This window comes from Desmodus rotundus, chromosome 10, assembly GCF_022682495.2.
Source record: "Desmodus rotundus isolate HL8 chromosome 10, HLdesRot8A.1, whole genome shotgun sequence".
NCBI lineage: Eukaryota > Metazoa > Chordata > Mammalia > Chiroptera > Phyllostomidae > Desmodus > Desmodus rotundus.
This window is the reverse complement of record NC_071396.1, coordinates 19,091,326-19,114,589: the sequence shown is the minus strand read 5'-3', so window position 1 is coordinate 19,114,589 and position 23,264 is coordinate 19,091,326. Positions and strand designations below refer to the sequence as shown.

The following is a 23,264-nucleotide window of genomic DNA, read 5'->3' as shown; positions in this document are numbered from 1 at the left end:
CAACCTCAGGCTCTGCCTCCAGGACAGATCTTCTGCCCATGAACTTGAGCGTGGTCGGAACAGAAGCTCAGAGGGCTGCTCTCTCCAGCTAGATCTGTGGCTTTTCTTGGCTCTAAGCCACCATTTCCCAGGAACCTGGTTCCCCTACAACAATGCCTGTATCTCTTTACAGTTCCAAATCAAGGTGGTCCTGGAGGGCATTAACTGAGGTATGAAAGGGTATGTTTAGGATAAACAAACTGTTTGACCAGAGCCATTCAATTGTTGTCACTGAGTACTCGCGGTGAGTTCACTGGCCCGGTCTCTGGGCATCAGGTTTGCAGACTAAAACCTGTCCACAGGAGCCAAACACTTCCCCATTTGGGGGAATATGCGGTGAAGGAAATCCACGTGGAAAGTTAAATTGTATCAGAAGGTGCGTGCTCATTTTGCACTGACCAGGGGTGTTAAGTGGACGATTTCAATCAATCTGTGACGCCTGGATGGCACCGTCAAGCAGACACTAAGCCATTCACACGGAGGGCACCTCTCCACTGGACCTGCTTCTGTGTTAGCTGCTCCTCCTCAGTCGATAGACTCTTCTCTGGGTGCATCTCTCTGAACTAGAGGGGACCTAGTTAGGCTACAGAATTCCCAAGTTCCACGCTGGCAGGGATACCTGTCTGTTTTGTCCACGTCCCCAGCCCCTAGAAGGGTGCGTGCAGTCAGACCCTGCTCTTCTGGCAACATTGTCTGTAAGCGAACTCCTTGCTCAACCATGTGTGCTGACTTAACTGGTATAACACTCATTTACAAATGTCTAACTTGGATAAAGGATTCATACTGGAATGAAAAAGGAAATAAGGGTTCTCTATATAGTTCTCAAATTAGAAGCTAAGTCTTAAAATAGAAGCAATGAGATAAGACTCTATCTACACAGGCAAGACATGTCTTGCCTCTCAGCCCTCTTGAGAAATAACACAACAGGCAGTAAAAAGGAGATCTTTATCAAATAAAGTATCAAATGAAAAGAACAGGGATACATTAAGTGGTTAAAAATGCAACCCTAGTGAGAAAACACTAAGGAGGGCGGAGTTTTAGCATGATCCATAATGTTAGAGGGTTTTTTAAAGCTCATGTGGAATAAAGAAGAACAACTGAAGAAAATTTTTTTTAAAAAAAGGAGGGGGAACGAGTTTGGACCAATGAACCAGATGTTAGGACACAAACCCTGAGTAATGAAAACAGTGAGCTACCGGTCCATCCGTAAATAGGCCAGTGAAATAGAAAGAGAACCCAAATACAGAGCCAAGTCCACTTGGGGCTTTAGGTATGATAAATGCAGCCTCTCACACTGGTGAGAAAAGGACAAACAGTTCAGAAAGTGACACCGAAATAGCTGCTTAATCATCTGGGATACACTCCAAAGGAATAAAAACTCAGATTAAACAAACTAAGCTGTAAAGGTTCTAGAAGAAAATGTAGGTAAGTTATTGCTGTGGAATGAAAGGGCATTCTAAGTATGACTTAAAGTCCAGAAAGCACTAAAAAAGCAAAGTCAAAAGATGACACATTGGAAAACTATTTTCCAGCTCATTACAGGACAGGCCTGACATCCCAAGCGAGAAAGCGCTCGTGCAAGTCTGTGAAAAGATCAACCAGGCAGCATGAAAATGAGCGAAAGGAAATGCAAAGGAAATCCGAGTGGCTCAAACATTAAAGGGAACCAACCTTGTAATAAAAATACAAACTAAAGCACGCGGGTATGTAATTTTGCACCTATCACAATGGCAAATATCGGAGTTTTGAATAACATCCGTGCTGTAAGTTTGTGGTGAGCAGGCATTGTCTGAATTACAGGTGGGTGTGGGGATTGGCAACTTCCGCCCTTGGAGGGCAATGTTCTAAAATCTTTCAAACCTACAAACGCATGTGGTCTTTCATCCCCAAATTCTACGAGTGCATAATTATATATGTGTGAAATGACATATACAAGATCTGGGAACTATCCAAATGCCCGTTAATAGGGGATTGGTTAAATGATTGCATGTTGATATAATGGAATACCAAGCAGTTGCTTAAAAAAAAGAGTAAGTTATCTAGTGACATGAGAAGTCTGCCAAGAAAAATTAAGTGGGGGGAAAAAAAGCAAAGAGTATATATATATGATGCCACTCTGTAAAAATTAGAAAAAAAAATAAGACTTCACTTTCACTTATTTGTTGATATATGCCTAAAACAGGCTGAATGGAAACATAAGAAACCAAGACCAGAGGTTATTTTTGGAGAGGCAGGGGTAAGGTGTGCAGTATTCGATACAGGGAAGACATTCCACTACAGAGCTTTTCTGTTTTTTGGTTTTTGAACCATGTGAATGTATTACCTGTTCAAAAACTTACAATAAGTCTACTTAAAAAGCTCATGACTCGATACAATTCAAAAGATGCTGAAAGTCCCCAATAGTTAGTGGAATGGTAATGGACCACCTCATAAAATGACACAGATGTAGCACATTCTGAGGAGGCTTTGGAGTCAGACTTCCTGGTTTCCAATTCTGGTCCCACAACCTGGGATTTGTGCCTGTAGATGCCTCTCTGACCCTCAGTGTTCCTGTTGATCAACAGAAGTGATCGCACCTACTCACTACGCTGCTGTGAAGGCGAAATCCTCCACGCAAAGCCCCTTGCCCAGCGGCTGCTGTCACGATGAGAAGGAACGACCTCAGACTACTTAAGATTTCTTCCTTTCTCCCCAAACTACAACCAAATCCTCATCTCAAAAAAGGAAACATTTAAAAGGGAGGAAAAAAAAACCAAGAAAGAAATATGGCAGAAACACTTTCCTTCACATTTCCTACTATATGGTGGGCACGACAGCACATTCCTTACAATTCTGTTCAAAATCAAAGGCGCACCTGTAGATATTACTCAAAATAAAGCACACGTAACTTGCGCGTGTGTCTGGGTTTTACCGAGTGATTTCCACAATATCAAACGCCCGGCCTGCTTTGGTGGTCAGCTGTGGTTTCTGCAGGCACTGCAGCCGCAAACTGCCGAGAGGCTTACTGTGGATCCCAAGTTCCCAGCTGAAGGCTCACGAAGATCAAACCAGCTGTCCTCCTGAGACCCAATGGCCCCTAGTAAAGCTGGACAACATGGCACAGTGTTTCAGGTACACAGAGAGACTGCAAGGCCTGAGTAATTCACAATGTCAAAACGTTTGACTTACCAAATTTCAAAACTAAAAGCTATTACCATTCTGTCTGACCCTCCTCATAGTCTAAGAATCAACACAGGAGAAACGTTCAAATTTTACCAACTTTAATATACAGTATTTCTAACTTACATAAATGCCACTTAAGGAAAAAAAAACAACTCATGCCATTGAAGGAAGGGATCTTTTCCTTTTCTTCCTTTTCATTATTTCATCCATTGGTACAATCATTTCTGTCATTGTATTATCAAGTGCTGGGTTTTCAAACTAGGTGGTGAGATAAAGACAAGATGCCAGGAGGCGTTACCAGCCACACATTTTTACAAAGCAATCAATACTGTTAGCACCGCTTCACAACAAAAGGTGCGTGCATTGGAAAAACAGCTGCTGTCACATGAACCATAAAACATCACCAGGCTCACAAAACAGATTCTTAGAGCTTACACAATTACTTAAGAAATACACACAGACACAAAAATGGAGGCTGCACCCCACAGACTAATTTATAGTAACATAAAGTTAATAAAATAAATTTCAACTTAAACATACTTCATTTGTTTATTTTCTTGGTAGTGAAAAAAAATCTGTGTAAATTGTGAAAAGAACTTTAGACTTTTGCATTTCCTAGAACTCACTCTAATACACAATTTTTTCCTAAGCTTGAAGCAAATCAAAGTAAAGGAGAAAAAAAGCAGTAAGTGAGAATGGCCTATTCACTCTATTTCAGTAAATAGAGTTTAAATAATAGGCTTTTCCTTAACTGAGGGAACAGTGAAGTAACACTACCAAAAAGATTTTTAAACTTACAGTTAAAATAGACAAAATACAAAACTTTCACATTTTCTTAAACTCTGAACACTAAGAATAATTCTTATTAATTCACCAGCGATTTTATTTATTCACTTCGTTTACTTGAAGTCCCCTCTTCCACCATACGATACTTGCATCCTTAAAAACGAAAAAGTGGAGAAGGCTCCAATCAAGCCAGCCTATTTTATTTGACTTAAAAAAAGAAAAACACTATCACCATCAACAACAAAACACCCGCTCTATGAGGATTAGGAATTGGGTAAGAAAGCAATTAGCTGGTGAGACCTTCCTCCGTCCAACCGCATCCCTCCCTTCAAGGGTGACTACATATTTTTAAAAGAGGGGCGAGCCAACTAAACACAATTAAAAAGCGCACCACTAGACCAGTGAACACACTTCAGACTTTTGCAGGAGAAGAGAATGGGTTTAAGAGCACTTATTTACTTCGTAAGACTGAAGAGTCTAAGGAAAAACTCTATTTTGTCCCCATATCACTTCCACATAGACGCAACCTTCCAGATTAACCACCCTGCATCTACTAGTGTCTACTAACGTTGCATCTACTAACCTATTTTGAAAGAATTGATATTTTAAATATTGAGGATATTTAAATCCAGGTTTAGAAAATGACTGTTTAGGACAAATGAGTCATCTGTTGGTACGAACCACCTGAAGTACCATTTATGTCCTAGAGCTACAGAGACAAAGTGGGGAGAGGGGTGCTGAAGAGTCTTGAACTACTCTGACTGCTTAAACCCCCCACCGAAGAAAATCAGATTGAGAGGATTGCATAGATTGTGTTCTAAAATAAAATCCTTTAAAAATGCTTACTTTCATTTCAAGTAGTAAATCTTGTGCATATTAAGTTTTAAATTGGCATTATAAACCCATAAAATCCCATTCAAATTGTATCAAGCTGGAAACCTGAATATTTATGCTTTTTTTTTTTTAGAGTAAATGAAAATTTCTGAAATTGGAGTAGGGACAAAGAAACACAAAATCAGAAGAAACTCACGACTAGGTTCCGAGTAAAGAGCCCTCCTGGGCTGCCCTCTCCACACAGGAAGTCGGTCTTGGTGGCACAGGGGACAGCACTTACTTACCTGTACTGCAGCAGGTCCTTTAGACCAAAGCAAAACTACAACAGCCACTACAAGCTGAGAGAAAAACCAATGAAATTGAAGCTGAAGTGCTGAGGCTTCTTCAGTAACTTCTGACACTACACACTGAAAGGCCACTCGTCACACGAACAACCTGCACGTCCTAGAAGGTGACACCGAGCCAGGCAAGGCTACCCACACGTCAGAGCCACCAACGAATGGTCGCCCTGAGACCGGCCCTAAACAACACTCGTTCCCCAGCTCCCCTTTTCCCTAACAGACTGTTGACAGTGTTACTAGGATGGAGACAGTCATTTCAGTTTGACAACTGGAAATAAAGCATAATAGAACAGGAACAAAACCAACTCTAAACAAATAGCAGAATATTCAACAGATGGAAACATGAAGTTAAACGCAGAATTAGCATAACTTACATGTTTTAAAAGTATATACTTCTTTTATAAATACCTCTCATTGACAGTCTGTTAAGAATCATAAATATTCAAGTGAACAATTGAATGTTCTCTTTAAGAGTTCAGAATTCTTGAAGTCTTTGAAGATTAGTCTCCTTTTGCTGAATGTCCGGGAGTAAAAGTTCTCACGTAGTCTCTTTATGTCTCTAATTAGACATATAATAAGCCTTTATTACCTGCTGTGTTGTAATAAGACTTTAAAATTCTGTAACTCTCTTATACTTGTAGAAAGCCTATTGGAGAGAAAAAAAGGATATTAGTACAGCTAATACGATATGCGCATATTTCAAATGATCGATATTGTACATGAGCTATAATTCAAAGGCAAAATCCAAAATAAAAGAATGTATTCAGTGTTCACTGAACACTGAAACTTTCATTTTAAATTCAGTGTGCTGTAATTACTTATTAACCATTAATAAGACACAGGGCTATGATTCTTCAGTCTTGGTTGAGAAGGGGGCACAGGAAGCCAGTTACTTCTTATTAGTAGATTAATGGCAAGAACAGTGATAAGAGTAATTCATCGCCACAAAGAACCTCAAAAGGTGTTCACTTTGTCTATAAATTCATTTTGCACCTTTCTCCCCAGATGTCTGCTCCTTCCTTGCTGCTCCCCAAGCACACTAATTTGTTTTATACTGTTAGTTCCCAAATTTTTAAAGGTAAAGATTCTGTTCCTATTGCCTACTGCTGAATCCCACATTTATGGTGTTCAATAAATAAATAAATAAGGATGAATGAATAAAATTCTTCGGGTCCCAGGTCCAGCAGTAAAACTTTGAAATGGGGACCACAAAATAATCCTCTAAGCGCAATTGTCCTTATGTACAAGTTAGGGGGGATATAATAAATATCTAACATTATCTTTCTATAACTGAGGATAATATAGTATGCAGTAGTCGGCTCCTTTCTTTACTCTAAGTACTTAATAAATGATACCTTTTCTCATACCAAGAGCTTAGGATATACCAGGCAATGTTCTAGCACGTCACCACATAACCTCATTAACTGCAAAAAAAAATCCTACAGGGTAGATGAAATGAACCCTGATTTTACATTTCGGGAGAGCCAAGGCTCACACAGATCTAGTTACTTCCCAGCGGCAGCCAGCCGGTAGGTCCATTCTAACCGGCGAATCAGATCCAATACCATAGGGCTGCTCAATAAATCCAGGCTAAGGTCTCAAATCCATTCATTGTCTTTATGTCTGATAGGTTGTGTGACTAATAGAACATGAATTCTTACTCTAATCATCAGACTATTAAAGGACTGAAGCAGATTTTAATTACTAGGAAAAAACATTATGGTTATTAAACAAAATAGATGTATAAAATCATATGCTGTACCTGAACAAAGCAGCTGTTAAAAAAAAAATATCTACCAAAATATACATGAAGATACAGTGAACAGCCCAAAGGCCTAACTGACTAAAGAAGAGAGTTTAGTACATAGCAGACACGCTCAGAATGTGGAGACCACACTCCAAGTCTGGTCTAGGCAGAGAGAAGATCAGAGAACCCAAAGGTTACCGGGCAGATTAACTACGGGTGCCCCCTCTCCCGGGAGCACAAGCTGCCCCGCACTGCAGCGCAGTCTCTGGGGAGGTGCCGTCCAGACCTCCTGGTTTATCACCCAAGAGATGTTTCCACCTTCTCCAATATTATTCTCATAGACACAGGAAGGTACACAGCGTGCCTGCATCTCCCTCCTATTACCTTATCCTTTTAGAGAGGCACTAAAATACACTGTAATATCCAATAGGCATATTTATGCCATATGTATGTTCCCTGGAAAATAAATCATTTGATATAAATGATGGAACTATCAAAAAACGGCTGCTAGTATAGGAAAGGCACTTGCAGAGTAGTCAAGATAAAGAAACCACATTTTGCCCTGGCTGGTGCAGCTCAGTGGTTTGAGCACCAGCCTGCGAACCAAAGGGTTGCCAGTTTGATTCCCAGTCAGGGCACATGCCTGGGTGGCAGGCCAGGTCCCCAGTGGGGGACACACGAGAGGCAACCACACATTGATGTTTCTCTCCTTCTCTTTCTCCCTTCCTTCCCTTGTCTCTAAAAATAAATAAATAAAATATTTTAAAAAAGAAGAAAGAAACCACACTTTCCAGGATTCAGTGGCAGAACCAAAGGCGATGCTCATTGTGTGTGTCTGCCCACTAGTATCATATGACAAAGCCACATTGTGCTGGGTGCCCTGAGGTATTAAACAGGTATTAACTGTATTAAACAGGTTGCCAGCCAGAGAAAACCACCAGTCTACTTAAGAAAGACTAATGCATATACTCCCCAATGTCAACATTAATTTTGTGCGTCAGCAGAGCCAACATTTAAGTGGTATGATAATTAAGTGGAACATAGAATGAAGTTAATGGATCCCATTAATTATTAAAAAAAAAAAACTATAACATTCATTAAGGGAGAAGTAAGAAATGTATAGAATCTGTATGAAGGAAACAATACAGCTCAACTGAATGGAAAAGGAGAATGGTTAACCACTCTTTGTTTTTCCCTGGGGAGGAAAAGGGGATTGAATGAGGCTGTACCTTTCTGTGACCAGCCCACCCTTGGTGTCATCACCCCTAAGAGAAGACAGGTTACTCCTATCTCGTCTAGTCAGAAAAAAGAGAAGCGCTCTAACCATCCAATGGTGTTTGTGAATCACCCTCACCAACACCCACACTGCCACGGGATTCAGGCAGCACCTTGGAGTTTAAGAGGTGCTGTCATATCTAACCACCTTGTACCTTCAGGGGAACTCTGTGAGGAAGGTTTGCGCCCGCCTCACTTTGCAGAATGAGTGGACAACGGACAGAGGGAAGTGATTTGCCTGCGCTCACAGTCCCAGCGCAGGGAGCGGCAGGATCCCGGGCACCCGCCGCCCTGGCTCTGAGTCCAGCGCCCTCTAGAGAACGATGGAGGTAAGACCGGGCTGTCTGGTGGAACTAGAGCAGGAAGGTCCGTAAAACTCTTTGTGAGAAATCCTGAGCAAGTTAACATCTGCATCTTTCTCAATTTAATTGTATTTGGATTTAAAGTGTTTAAGTTGTTAAAAAATCTTTTTCAATTAAGTTGCATTTTAAATCAAGTTAATTTTCTCCTGTTTTATCTTACCACAGGCCTCCTAAGTGGGTGGACTGACTTTTTCATGAAATGCCAGTTACAGATGGACATTCTGTCTATCTTATTTGAGACCTCTGCTTACACGGCCATCTTCACATGTAGGGAGGCAACAAGTAAAATCTTTGCTATTAAGACAGAGAATGGGCAACTAATTTATTTTTAACTTAACTGCCTCTTTTTAACTTAAACATGCATTTTAAGGAAACATAAGAAATAATCTCTGCATCACTTGGTTCTCTTTTATGAAAAAATTCTTCCTTAAGGAGACTTTTTTTGCATTTTTCCCCAGGGCAGCTTAGTATTACTTTTCTCTAATTCTGTTCCTTCTGTTCTGTATCACTCAGCTGGTATTGCATGGATCCCTGTGGGCAAACTCAAATTACTTTTGAAACCATCTGTGGTATGAACAGAAAGTAAACTATATACCTGTGTACAGAAAAAGTGGGGTAAGAATGAGCAGAAGAAAAATGCCTCCTCAGTTTAAGAAGAGGAGCTGAAAGGTGTCATCTCTCTTTCCTTCCGCACCTCTCCCCCAAGCTCTCAGGCTATGTTCTTGAGCAAGGGACGTTCAAGACGGTCAGCTAGGGAGCATAATATTATGGGAGAATATCTTCCCCACACAACTGAGAGGCAAACTGAGAAACAGTGGCAACACAGAAGTGCTATGAGCTGTAGAGAAACAGGCTTTTGATAAAAATTTTCCCTTTGTCCACAAAACAAACTACCTCAACAGAGGGGACCTTGCAGTTGGCTGAAAGCAGCAGAGAAACCAGTCCCGTCTTACCTTCCGAAAGCATTTAAAAGAGCAACTATTTCCTGACGAGTGAGTTGGAAGCCTTTCGACGGGCTGTTCTCTGGAAGCTTTTGGATTTCTTTTTCAGAGAACAGTATCTTCAGGGCCGTTCCTAAACCCTGAGTCTAAAGAAAACAGCAATAAAGTTACAATCAAAATCATACTGTGACCACTGCAAAGGCTGACAGGAATACTCAGTTACTGAGCTGAGAGCCAGGAAATGCATGGGAACTGCACTTCACCATGTTATTAAACTATGCAAAGTGCAGTCTCTACTTCCTCGTGGACCACGCACATGATGAATTTATTTCAGCTGAATGGTTTACCCATATCATACTATTCCAAATTCCTAAAACACCTCTTTTTACCTGGAAAATGACAATAGGATTACAATGTTCAATGTATAATCCTGAAAGCATCCTTTACAGCCCCCTAGCGACTCAAAACTTAAACTTATTATTAGTGATATCAACACTTAATAATTTTGTAATTATTAGCACTAGAGGAAAAAATCTGATTTCTGTGTAGCCTCCATTAATTCTGTCTCTTGATTTTCTGACTTGTCTTTGTAAAAAAAAAATATATACAAAATATTGATCCTTTTTATATAGAATGTATAGGGAACTTTATACTGACATACAAAGCTTGGCCGAACTTTCCTATTTTGTGAATAGGTAGCCTTTTGATCATTGAAACAAATTCAGTGACCCAAATTTCATAATTAAGTCTTTTTATGTAATTATACTTTACCTTTTATATAGGTATATAAAATACTAACATACTTTATTTATAACCACCAACTTCAGAAATGAATTTGAGATTGTATCAACAGAAACAGATGCACTAACCCAAAATCATTAACATAGAGTAACAGGAAGAACGCCCTTACACATACACATACAAGCCACGGAGTTCAATATTAACTTTTTTCATCAATAATACAGAAAAACCACACTTCAGATCTCTAATTCAGTGAACAAAGAGGGCCTTTAATAAAAAGTTTCGGCTCCTCAGTGGGAAGATGTAAGGTCAGTAAGAGTTTCAATCAGAAGACGACACACACCTGTAATTTCCCCCAGAGCCTGCATTTGTCACATCCGACGCAGTCCATTATACGGGAGATGTTCTTGAAGTGTAACCGGAATTCCTCCTAACGTGCAGAAAATATTTGTGTTCTAATTACACATTTAAAATGAAACTGCCTGTGTCTGAATTATAGGAAGTAAAAGTTTCGAAGTTTTAATGAATGAGTTGTTTTTCAACAGTGAAGAAGAAAACTATTTGAAGCTGCACAGCATAAAACATGAATGAATATTTAGAAAATTCATTCCACATATTAATCCAACAAACTCCACAGAGGGGCAACTCTATGAAAGCACCAACACGAAAGTAAATAATACCCAGTTTTTACTTTTCAGGACTTCACAGCTGCCTCCACTTAGTATGTGCGTACAACCAGTGGCAAACAGCTACACTATGCTTTATTTACTTTTGACGTATTGCTTTGTGTGAGTCTAAATCAGAAGCTCGCCCTAGAACAATGCTGACCTCTGCCTCTCTCCCTAGTACCGCACTGCCTGGAACGGTGCCCCACCAGCACGGGTGATCACAGGCTGAATGCGGGCAGGGGGGTGGGAGTTGGGGGCTGGAGTCTCGCAGCCCCAGATCCACTAGGGCAGCCCCGCAGACGAAAGGGCCCTGGGGTTGTGCCACAAGGGAGCCTCCTGACTGTGGGCACCTGCGCATGGTTCATGTGACTAAGGGCAGGCTCGCGTCAGGAGAAAGTTTCCTTATCTTTTTCACATGGCAAATTTGGAAATAAAAATCATTTTACGGTACCGAAGTGAACATTTTATTACATGAAGCTGGACATGCATAGCCTGAAAACTCTGGCTACCATAAGCCCTGAGGAACCAGCACCCTGGCCAAACCAAGACAATATAGGTAGAACACAAAAACTCCCTTGCTCTCCAGCCTCACACAATTCATGTTTTTTGGAGCAGATGGAAAAAATAGACCTAAGTTCTACTACGCACATCTTCAGAAAACGGCAAACAAAATTTCCAGCATTTTGTAGCTGACAGCTAGCTGTACCTAGTCCTCTGTCAGCCTCACCTTCCTCATCTATATAAGAAGATACATAATTATGGTGGTCGTATCTTTTACACAAGGGCGTTCTGAAGGTCGAAAGTATAGTATTTGTATAAATCCTTAGAAAATAGGAAGCATTACAAAAATGAATGAACCACTTTAGATTAAAAAAATGAATTATCATATTAAATGCCAAAAGAGCAACATACCGCTAAAACAACCATGAAACAAAACAGCCTTCCAAAACTGAAATATCGTGTGGCGAAACTATTTCATCTCAGAAATACCAAGAAACTCTTACCAATGGAGGAGACCTCTCAATGCTCACTTTTTAGTTCATGTAGTATATCCACATCTAAAATATGTGTTTCAGAATTTTTCAGAAACGCTGCATCCACTATTTATGAAGAAACACTTCTCCAGGGTATGTGGCAACACCCCGTAATCAAATACATTAAAGCTTCTGTAAGAACATTTACACAAAGCGGAATTTCTTCAAAAGACTACGAATGTTCTTACATCAATTCTAGTCAGATTTTGCTAACGAATTTACACCAAAAACAAGAAACATGACTCAGTTTTTGGAGCCTTCTGGATTTTGGAATTGCATAAAAAGATTGTGGAGCTATAGTAGAGGACTATTTGCCAGCCAATTTCAAATACTTTCATAACATTTTAAGGGTGCAATGTATTCCTTAATATACTTGCTATAAGCAAAGGGAAACAAAGACCTCCTCACATGAAGTTTTATAATGTTCCTAAAATACATTCTCCTTCTTACATCTCAGGTTACAGGTAACCTTTGCCTTTTAGGTTAGTCCATAAGGACAAAAACCTAAGAGTTTCACAAATTATTAACATTCCATAAAAGAAACTTTAGAAAAATATACTACATATTGCCTTTAAGGTGGATTAAACACAATGTGATTTTAAAGTAAGAAAACTCTTGGAACACTGCCCTCGGAGACATTTAGAAAGGGGCCACGCTCACTGGTCACAGCGGTGGCTGAGGGCTCGCCAAGCGGTTGGTGGAACGAGAAAGGAACCGAGAAGGAAGCGTGGAGGAGGGAGGGCTGTTGTGTCATTCACAGGGAACCCACTCAGACCAGCTCCAACAAGGAGCGCTGGGGAAGGACAGTGCAGGCGAACGGGGTTAAAACACAGCCCGTGAACTTCCCACACCCTGTCCCCCAGTCCAGAGCTTTTTACCTTCAATGACTTGGCCCCCTTTTTGTCACCTGCGAACATGGACTTCTCGTCAAAGTGCATGGGAAAGGACCTGATGGGAGGACAGCATTGTTAAGTTGCAGACAAACACTCAAGCGCTGTGTTTTAGCGCTCTGGTAGAATTTTTTAGCTCCACAAGTATTCAAATTCATAATTGACTCATACGTACGGTTTAGTAACAGGAAAGCGACAAACAGCTCACATATAAACCATTCAATAATAGACTAAAGCAAGATAAAGACAGCTTTGTCATGTATAAGCTTGTCATGTTTTAAGACAGTATATGAAAAATAATCTAAAAAATAACTAAAACCAATTTATGTGAAAAATGTACATCACTCTTAGTATTTTAAAGCACCTTTAAAAATGTAATACGTAGTTCACGTTAAGCACTTCTTAATCCAGCATTCCTCCATGCTCATTTTGACAAACAGTAAACTCAGTTTTGAGACCCAGCATTTTTCAAAAGGTCATATTGCAGAAGGCGAGGCTCATGATGCTCCCTCAGAGACCTACAGACACGGTAACCTACGATGCCATCTGAACCTGAATAGCAACCGGAAGACTATGAAATCGGTAGACACAGCCCACTGTCAAGTGTGGAACTGCGACGCTGCATCACAGATGGTTTTCAGCGAACGGTTTTAGAAAAAGCCTTGAAGACTGCTGTTCTGTTGGCCACACCCTTCTCCATTCTAACTCCCCCTTTTCTAGTAACTCAAAGAAGCCAGCTTGTGTTGGGTTTCAAGCACTGCCTCATTCAACCCCCAGCAGAGAGTATCAGCGCCTGGCCTGGATCCTTACTTTGTGTCCTGGAAGATACTCAGGAGGAGGGATTTTGTGTCCGCATCGTCCTCCACGTTTCCGGTGTAAAGATCGACGATTGAGCGCTCAAAATACGGGGCCACCTTTGACAAAGCTCGCAGCTCAATTAAGTATAAGAAGTACAGATTCTTTAACCTTCTTGGCCCTTCTCCCTTGGTTTCCACAGGGTCGAAACGGCGTTTAAATTCTTTGATATTAGGTCCCCAGCTAGGTTTACCCCAGGTTTCTAAAGAGAAAGAGAAATAAATACATGATATACTCTTAATAGATAGGAGTTTTTTCTCTATAGAAAATATACATTCCCCCCCCCAACAATTTTTACACTATAGAGGGCAAAATCTCCATGTAAAAATCTGATTACCTTCCAAAAGATAATTTGCACATAGATGTAAGTTGATACTAGCATGAAGTCCCGATATAAGCTTATAGAAGACTCTTTTCTCCAGACACAAACCTATTCAGAAAAATATTGAAAAAGATATCACATCCATTTAGACAACAGAAATACTAGAGATTCCATACACAGGCTTATTTTTAAAGTTAATATTCAAGGACATTGTGAATAAATCAAAGAATAATATGCAAAAATTGGATCAAGATTCTTTCACTAGGCGAGAATATAAGCTTCTGACTCCCAAACAGAGGGACCGAATGATAACTGCACGCAGAATAAGACAGAACATGTGGACTCCCGGAGGTTCAAACACTTTGGGTGACTTGGCAGGTCCCATGTTACCCAGAAGGCAACAGTACAGATTTTTCATGGTTTAGGTTAAACTAAAGCAAATGTAATTATCAAATCCTGTTTGGCTTAACAATAGCTTGAGATCTCATTCCCTAATTCGGAATTTTGCTAAAATATTCCTGTCATCATGGATGGACACCAAAATGCAGAAATTAAATTGTTTTGTAGCTTCCTCCTAAAAGTGTATGGCCAATTTGGAATGTTTATGGTAAAAAGGGATACTATCTGACTTAATTTTGTAAGATATTAGGTACTAACTTCTCCTCCAGTAAAACTTCTAATCTCTGTTATCAGAGAGCAAAATGATCCAATTTGATATTTGTTCATCTTCTTTTCCTCCCCACACCCCTGTACGCAGCACTGACTTGTATCCAGGAAAATGTCTAAAGTCTAGAGAAGGGAGAACAGGCAAAGCAAAGCTTGTGAAGACGCAGAGGCCCAAAAATGAGACCATGAAGCCCAGGAGGCAATCCTAATTGGCAAAGCCCACAAAGGCCCTTACTGAGCAGGGGCAGGGGACAAGTGAGGAGGGAGGAGTGGAAATGTACTTCCATAAACGTGAAAATCAGGTAACTTCCAGCAGAATGGTAACAGTAAAAGGTCCTTCAGCCAGACACATGACACACTTAGGCAGCTCTGGCTGGACCGCTTCTCCCACTTGCAGGCTGCTGGGCCTGAGCAGCCGCTTCGAGTCACATATTTACACAAAAAGGCAAATTCCTCACAATACAGAGCAAATTCACTACCCTGTTTTGAAAGTGGCCCTCCTTTCTTTCTTTTTTTTTTTTTTTTGATTTAATTTCATTCAAATTCATTTTCAGCAACTGAACTGATTAGAGGATGCTGTTTTTTCCTTTCATAAAAGGGCGAGGTTTTCTGTGTAGTTGGGCACGTGGACATACAGTACCTGGTGGTTTTCAAAGAAGATTTACAGCCTCGACCCACACTCACAGTTGGATGGCTATGGCCACTTTTGTGCCCCAGACAAGGATACTGAACCTCAGAAAATGTGAGTCAGTTGCCTGGAAACAGGAGTCCTTTCCACAGGGACCCCCATCAGTCAGATCCGACAAGAGTAGCTGATATGAACACCCCAGAATCCAATACTGCCCATAAATGTCATTCTCATCCTTCGTTATCAATATTCAGTATCTCTGACCACCTCTTATAACCTAAAAGTTACTTTTTCACAACTTGTATCTTTAGCATAAAACTAATTAGACAAGAGCTAAGCATCTTCTCCCCCATAAGCATTTATCGATACAATTCCTAGCAGAACCTACGCACTAATAACAGTTACCTTGACAATGGCCAATGTGTACACAGCTCAGTAAAGACAAAGGTACAACAGAGTTAACTACTTAGCGTAACTCTGTAGAGTTTCTGTCAGGTTGTGGCTATGAAATACCAATTTTCCTGTATCATTCAACTTACTTCTCTTTCAGTATTATATTTTAACTTTTGGTTTTATAAATTAATGGCAATTTCATAAATTTTTTAAAAGCATCATATATCCAATTGTTAAAATCCTAGAATGTTTCAGCTTTCCATTAATAACATCTTACATTTCTAATATTTCAAATATTAGAAAATATAATAATACAAAAGCATACGGTATATTGGGACCTATACCGCTTATCCTTTAATTAGACAAGTTTAGACTATATTAACATGTGTAAAAAAACATGTTTAAAACCTTCTGAATTCAAATTTGCTCTTCATATATAAAAAGTCCCACTTCAAATGCTGGGTCTGGGTGGCGGCTGGTAGACGTGGCCGGGAGGAGCCTCCCACGCAGACGGGGTTGGCGGGGAGCAGGGGCGGGATGGGCAGCCCGGGGAGCTGGCGACAGTGTCTGCTCTGTGTGTTTCCATAATACTGACTTTTGGCCTCAATGTTTTCAAATAACTGCATCCCAAAATATAATAACCTAAAACATGTCATTTTCTTTCAAACACTGTCAAACTTAGTTGTCTAGACAATGACTCCTAAAACTTAAAAAAACATGTTAAACAACTCAAGACATTTCTTATAATAATCTAATAAATTTAAAAACATAGGCATAGTTTACCTTCTAGCCACGTGTAGAATGATTCTCCTTAAAAAAAGAACACACATACACATGGAACCAGGTTAAAATATTTAAATAGTCATCTATATACTAGAATAAATTGTCTATACATATTTTTATGACAGATTAAGGAATATCTCTAGAAATGTCCACTGTTTTGTGTGAAAGTAAAGCCCAAAAGTAACTGAAGTATTAGAAGAATGTTCTTATAAATGATATTTTGACTACTAAAATTTTTGAGAAAACATTTTAGTCAAAATGTTAAATAAACCTTATTCACTGGAAGGCTTACACATCCGTAAGTATGGGGGGGAGAGTTCAATAATCTTAAATTTGCTTTTGATGATAACTATAGCATTCTTTTAAAATTTCTGAAAAAAAAACCCCTGAATTATAATTAATACAAAAATCTAACTATTTCATTTTTTCCTGATCCAGTAAAGCTAGGTATATTTGCTCAATTATCTAAGACCACTAACTTTGAAGGGACGATTTTTAAATCCCTTCGTTTTCAAGATAACTCCTCGGCACAGCTCACGACGCGGAGGGCCCCGGCTTATCCGGGTACTAACGCTGAGAGAAGGGTTTCTAGACCAACTCTGTGGCTCTGAGAAACAGGGTGAGAAGAGTTAATGCACTTCCTAGGTTACCAACCCTTATTTGGTTTGATTTCACTTGAGAAAAGCAAAGCATGGTAAGGAAACCCAGCACTCAGATGAGCTGAGGAGGAACCCAGGGGGTAAATTAGATGCGGGGGAATTACTGTGCCTCCTGAGAGTCCACTGCAGAACTCCAACATCTTCCTACAGATTCACTCCTTCAACAGCCTTTTACTAAGGATCGTTCATCATTATCTCCCCTTTTTATTCGAAAAATCCTAACAGCTAACGTTCCTATTAGCTCCCAAGATTCTCAATAATCTGGCCTCTACTCATCTTTCCAATCTACCCCTATATAAAGTCTTTCCTACCGCTCACAGGGTGTCTGCCCAAACATGCTTGATTTTTCCCTTCTCAGCTCCGAGGTCCATGCTATTTCTCCAAATAGCACATACTATGCACTTCTAGGACCTCAGCTTTCCCAGATCACTCCGGTGAAATACGATTTTGCCACTTCTACAGAGCTATATCATGGACTATTTGTGCTAGGTATGTGTAGTACTTCTTTTTTAAAAAAATTTACTAATACCTAAAGGGGAGGGGCAGAGGGAAAAGGAGAGAGAAAGAGAGAGGAACATCGACTTGTTGTTCCACTTATTTAGGCATTCATTGTTTGATTCTTATCATGCCCTGACTGGGGATCGAACCTGCAACCTTAGTACTTCTTTATCATTGTTTATAGAGCTCATCCTTCTTGCTATATATCGCCAGCTCCTAGAGAGAAGGCATCACTTTTTATACATCTTTCTACCCTGCACAACATCACTATGAACAACAAGCCCTTGAATGTAGATTTAAAATAATTATTCATTTGAAATAAGTATTTAGGCAATTTGGAGGCATCTTATGACCAATAGTCATTCAGTAACCTGGAGTAACCCACAGCTGATAAATTAGTATTATTCATCAAAGTATAATAACTGAGGTTGTAGATTTCAAAGTCAGTAAGGAAATCAATGTCACAAGACACATTATGTGGTCAGACTATCCTAATTTCTGTCCCTTCAGAGCGTATTTAAGTAGATTACAATAACCAGAAAATGGACAGGTTGGCATGTGATTACGGTCCCTATTCTAAACATTTAAGGAAAAGGATCTATATACTTTTTAACATAGGGTAACTTTATCTTATTGAAACTACTCAATTTTTGTCACTATTTATTGGTAGCTATTTTCTAAAGAAATAAGATAAACACTTACTTTTGAATTAGGGGAAAAACCAAATTTTGACCATTAAAACCATTTCCTCTACTTGAAACAAAAACACAAGAGTTTAACTCACCGTCATCTTCTCCTGAAAGAGAAAACAACAGACGAGATTTTAGAGAATGTCTTACACAGTTCAGATTCCAGTCCTGTTCATTTTAATGTGGGATTAAAACTTCCCATGTGCTCAACTACTACTTACCCTGGTCTGCGTGCAGCCACCCTGCAAGTGAGACTTCTTAGTAAGGGTACAGCCCAAAAAGCACAAGACTTTCACTTTTCACACAATCAGTAACATCAGAAAGCAACTACAAATGATCACAAAGACCACTGGTGTCACCTACTGACTAACGAATATACAGGAGGCTGCTCCTGTCATCGTCAGGTGCAGGACGCTCTCCCGGACACCATCCTTGCGGGCTGAGATGCTCTGTGGTTTCAATTACTGCTCCCAGGCCCACACACGCCTTGACAGAAGTTCTTCCCAAACTGTAATCAGTGAAACCCTCACTGCATCTCATTTTTGTAATAAAAAAAAGGTTCTGTTGTTCACAAGCTGTTGGAAAGCCTAGCGGTTGTGGCTCAGGAACGGTGGGGAAGAAACAGTTCACAATGTGAGCGCTGCTGGTCAAGTGAGCAGTTTCCATGGAGACAGCGCACAAACAGCTCGGGCAAGAGCCATTTCCTTACTCCACAGAGCCCACCTTCTCCCTTACCTACTCCTGTCTCCCTCCTTCATACCTCCTTTTCCTTCTTCTCTCTTCTTTCCCCTCCTTCTTTTTCTATGTAGCACTCGCCTTCCCTCCCCACTTCTCCAGCAGTCTCATAGCTCTGATTTATCGTAATACGGAAGTGAAGGATTTCTTAGGATTTCATGGTTTTATTAAACAAACAATTATATTTGCTGCTTTAAAAGTAAGTAATCTGGCCATAATAAAGAATGAAATCTTGCTGTTTGTGACAACATGGACGAACCCTGGGAGCATTATACTAAGTGAAATAAGTCAGACAGAGAAAGACATATATACCACGGTTTCAGATATGTGCGGAATCTAAAAACAAAAGAAAACCAAAAAACCAGACTCTTAGATACAGAGAACAGACGGCTGGTTGCCAAAGTTGGGGGTGGGGGGTGGGTGAAATGGGTGAAGAGGGTCAAAAGGCGCAAACTTCAGTTATAACATAAGTACGCGCTGGGCATATAACGTACAGCAAGGTGACTATAGGTAATAAGACTGTGCTACACCTTGGAAAGTCGCTAAGAGAGCAGATTTTAAAAGTCCTCATCACAAGAAAAACAGATTTCTAACTGCGTGGTGCTGGATGTTATGCTGCATACGGGAAAGTAACATACCATATTTTTCGGACTATAAGATGCACTTTCCCCCCAAATTGGGAGGAAAATGGGGGGTGCGTCTTATGGTCCGAATGTAGCTTACCTGGCTTGCCACAGGATTTCTGCTTTAAAGGATGTTATTAAATATTTTACCACATTTTTTGCTTCAAATTTTTTTTTTCCCCTATTTCCCTCCTCTAAAATCTAGGTGCATCTTATGGTCTGAAAAATATGGTAGTTATACGTGGCCTATTCCTCAATGAAAGACATTTTAAAAGTTCCAATCCTCAAAAAAAGGAAGTGATCATAGGAAAACTGTTCGAAAGTGTTCCAAACTGTCCTGTGGAACAGAGTGTGGAGGCACGGTGGGGCCAGGGGAGCGTTCCCTTTTCAGTTTACGTAACTTTTGTATTGTCCTAAGTTTTGTAAAATCTTATGTAATAAAAACATTTAAGTTGAAAATAGAAAAGTTCTGAAGTAGAAGCGGCAAAGGGCGAGAAGCCAGCACACCTCCCTGCCCGGGTGCCCTCTGCGGGCAGCGTGAGGACAAATCTGGGGACGAATCTGGGGACGAATGCCCGTCACACTGTGACGCAGGGAGCGTCTAGGAGCAGTCCACTCGCTCAGCCTTCCTAAGCCTCCTTGGTTCTCAGAAATAATTGAAGATACAAACCTAGACCAGGAAATTCAAGTTCTTACCACCCTGGTCTGCAGAAAGCATTGGAAGGGCAAGTCAATTACAAGGCTGTTGCCGGGGATTGGCTCCTCTTGAGAACAGACTAAGGATGTCCCCCAAGTTTTATACCGAGTAACCCCCAACTGTCTACAGCTATGCTGTCCCACAGAAGTACAAGCCAGCCACACATATAGTTTTAAATTTTTTCTAGTAAAAATTTCTAATACCTTACATTGCAACAAGTAGGCGGTGCACATGCACTACAATACAACAAGAGTTTAAGCGGTCCTACCAAAACAATAAAGTTCTGTTTGATGGCAGATATATCTTACATTGCTTCTGTTTTTATGTTTAAATTAACTAAAATTAAATAAACTGTAAAATTTAACTTCATGTGCTCAGTAGCCCAAAGTGGAGAGTGGCTGCTTTCTCAGATCGTGCAGGGTGCAGGCAACCTAACGTCCCGAAACTGGGGCCTTACCTGAGACCTAGAGAATCAGAACCTATATTTAACAAGGCTCCTTGGTGACTGGCATGCATACTAAGTTTGCGAAGCACACATCAGCCCTTGGTTCTCAGACTTGGCTGCGTACAGGAGAATCATCTGGAGAGCGAAAGAATACCAACTCCTGGGTCTAACCCAGAAATGTGGGCTCAGTTGGCACGGGGATAGGGCCTGGGCTTCCAGGTTTCTAAGAGCGCCCCGGGAAACTGCGGGTACATGGATTACGCACATAGTTGAACTAATTTCACATAAAGCTCCTAGTTTAGGGCCTGGCACATCTCAGGTGCTCAATAAAAATACGTAGTAATCTTGAGACTTAACTATGAGCATTTAATATACTTTTGAACATTTAAATTAAGTGACATATAAAATAGCTCAAACCTTTCTCAAATTTAGTTGTAATAAAGACATTTTGTAAACAATCTCTAAAAGCATAAAAATGTATTTTAAAAAACCCACCTCGACTGGGTGCCAGGGGATTTAAAGGACGATAAACAGATCGAGGCCTGAAAAAAAACAAACAAACCAAAAACCCACAAAACAATTTGAGTTTGTTATGTAACTTTTCCAACAGACACAAACTCGCTCCTTCCTCCCCTGCCCCTGCTAGTTACTTGAAACAGTTTTCTTCGTAGATGCTGTTCCACACTCGCCACGCAGACGGCCCTTTGTAGCCGGTGTAACGCTCTGGGTTCAGCAGCAGGTCTACGTACTGGGCAGCTGGAGACCTCTCATCTAAATAAGAGACAATTCATAAATCACCCGTTTCACAATTTGTCTCAACTGTAGCACCACGAAGCAAACAGGACTACCAGAAGGTTAAAGAAATGCTACGCTTTTCAAATAATCTCCAGCTTAATTTGCACTTGGGATTGTACTTCACCCAGGATGCGGGACTCCTAGAGACTTGGACGTGAAAGAGGAAAAAGCGCCCCTCCGTCTCCTCTGCACAGTGGAGCTCTGAAGTCAGGCAGGGCCCGCCCCTCGTTGGAGGCGTTCGTTGTGTCTTCACTTGACCTCCAGGATTGAAAGGACCTAGCAGAATCATCACCTGTTTTGATATTTTATTTGATTTCTTCCCTATGTGTACACCTACCTAAGCACAAATTTGGAAACATTTATTTGTGAGCATGTATTGTATTGAAAGTAGAGATCCTGTGACTCCACTTTTGACTTCTGAAGTGAACGGTTCAGCAACTTTGTGATTCCAATTGGATCACTCCTAGACTTCCACAATTGGTCTAGCTTTTAAAAACCTCACTAATTTATTTTTTTTACCAATGGTAGCATATCGAAGTGCTTTTTTCTCTTCTCAAATCAATACAATAGGCACAATTTCGAGGACTTAAGACATTTAAAATTAAATAACCATTTCCTTTGTGTCAAAACCTAAAGGAACATTTACTAGATCTCCACTATTTGGACAACATTTCAATAGAGATCCCTGAGGGACACAAAAGATAAAGAAAAATGGTCCTTATTACCGAGGCTCACATTCCAGGGAGACAGGGAAACACATGCTTCATACCTACAGAAAAATTCTAACGACCGTGCTCACAAACGTATGCTCATAATACACATAAGCAGAAGTGCTACATACGTAGGCACTGATGTGCTCCTTTATCTATGTGCTCCCTACTTCTCAGGCTCACGACATTAAATCAATAGCATGCAGACACCAGAATTAAAATAGTGCTCAAATTTGGTCATGAAAATATGGTCCCTCTTCTTTTCATTACCTGATAAGTGTACCTTCCTGTCAGTCAATATGCACTGGCCATTCAATGACCACAGACTGAGATTACCCACAACCACCAGGGGAAACGGCACCCCAACCCATGCTTTCCAAGAACTACCTGACACTTATGTGATACAGGAGGAGCACAAAGAAAATTACAACTATTCATTCTTCAATGAGTTGTGTCAAACTTAAGAGACAACGGAACCCTGATTTCGGAGAATATTGGCTCTATTTCTAGCCCTAACATTGTAGAGATATTCCACTTTACAAGGCACTGAAAACTGTTAATTTACAGATGGATGAACAGAAACTGCCTAAGGTCATAAACTGACTCAAGACTTAAAAACAATAATATAATTTTTTTCAGTCTTAATTTAAAAACAAAGATTCAAATTAAGAAGTTAATAATAAAAGTATGGCTTTTATATATGGTAAAATTCCAACAAAAGTTTTATAATTCACTAGCTTTTGTTATATATTTTTAATTTCTTTGAGCTGTTCTTCAGTAAATTCACTTGCAAAATTAATTCAATTATGTACATAAGTTTTACAAATATTATTGAACATACATATATCTTTATTGATGGAAGTGTGTAGGTACACACGTATAAGGAATGTGGGGGTGTGTGTGTAAGCCCACACCTTTGTAGGGTCACCTACGAATGTGCAGATTG

General features: G+C 40.2%; 1 protein-coding gene across 1 annotated transcript in view; it reads right to left on the bottom strand.

Annotated features, from left to right (window-relative positions):
* Positions 1 to 3,282: 3,282 nt before the first annotated feature.
* The window catches only part of ERO1B (endoplasmic reticulum oxidoreductase 1 beta), a 43,211-nt gene continuing 23,229 nt past the window's right edge, over positions 3,283 to 23,264 (bottom strand). The window contains exons 7-16 of the mRNA XM_053912706.2: positions 21,464 to 21,584; positions 21,309 to 21,355; positions 18,409 to 18,420; positions 16,468 to 16,494; positions 14,013 to 14,105; positions 13,631 to 13,877; positions 12,809 to 12,878; positions 10,572 to 10,658; positions 9,500 to 9,633; positions 3,283 to 5,808 (exon numbers count right to left, since the gene is read on the bottom strand). Of these exons, the coding sequence (XP_053768681.1) occupies positions 5,748 to 5,808; positions 9,500 to 9,633; positions 10,572 to 10,658; positions 12,809 to 12,878; positions 13,631 to 13,877; positions 14,013 to 14,105; positions 16,468 to 16,494; positions 18,409 to 18,420; positions 21,309 to 21,355; positions 21,464 to 21,584 (899 nt within the window). The 3' untranslated portion in view covers positions 3,283 to 5,747. The remainder of the gene's footprint in view (positions 5,809 to 9,499; positions 9,634 to 10,571; positions 10,659 to 12,808; positions 12,879 to 13,630; positions 13,878 to 14,012; positions 14,106 to 16,467; positions 16,495 to 18,408; positions 18,421 to 21,308; positions 21,356 to 21,463; positions 21,585 to 23,264) is intronic.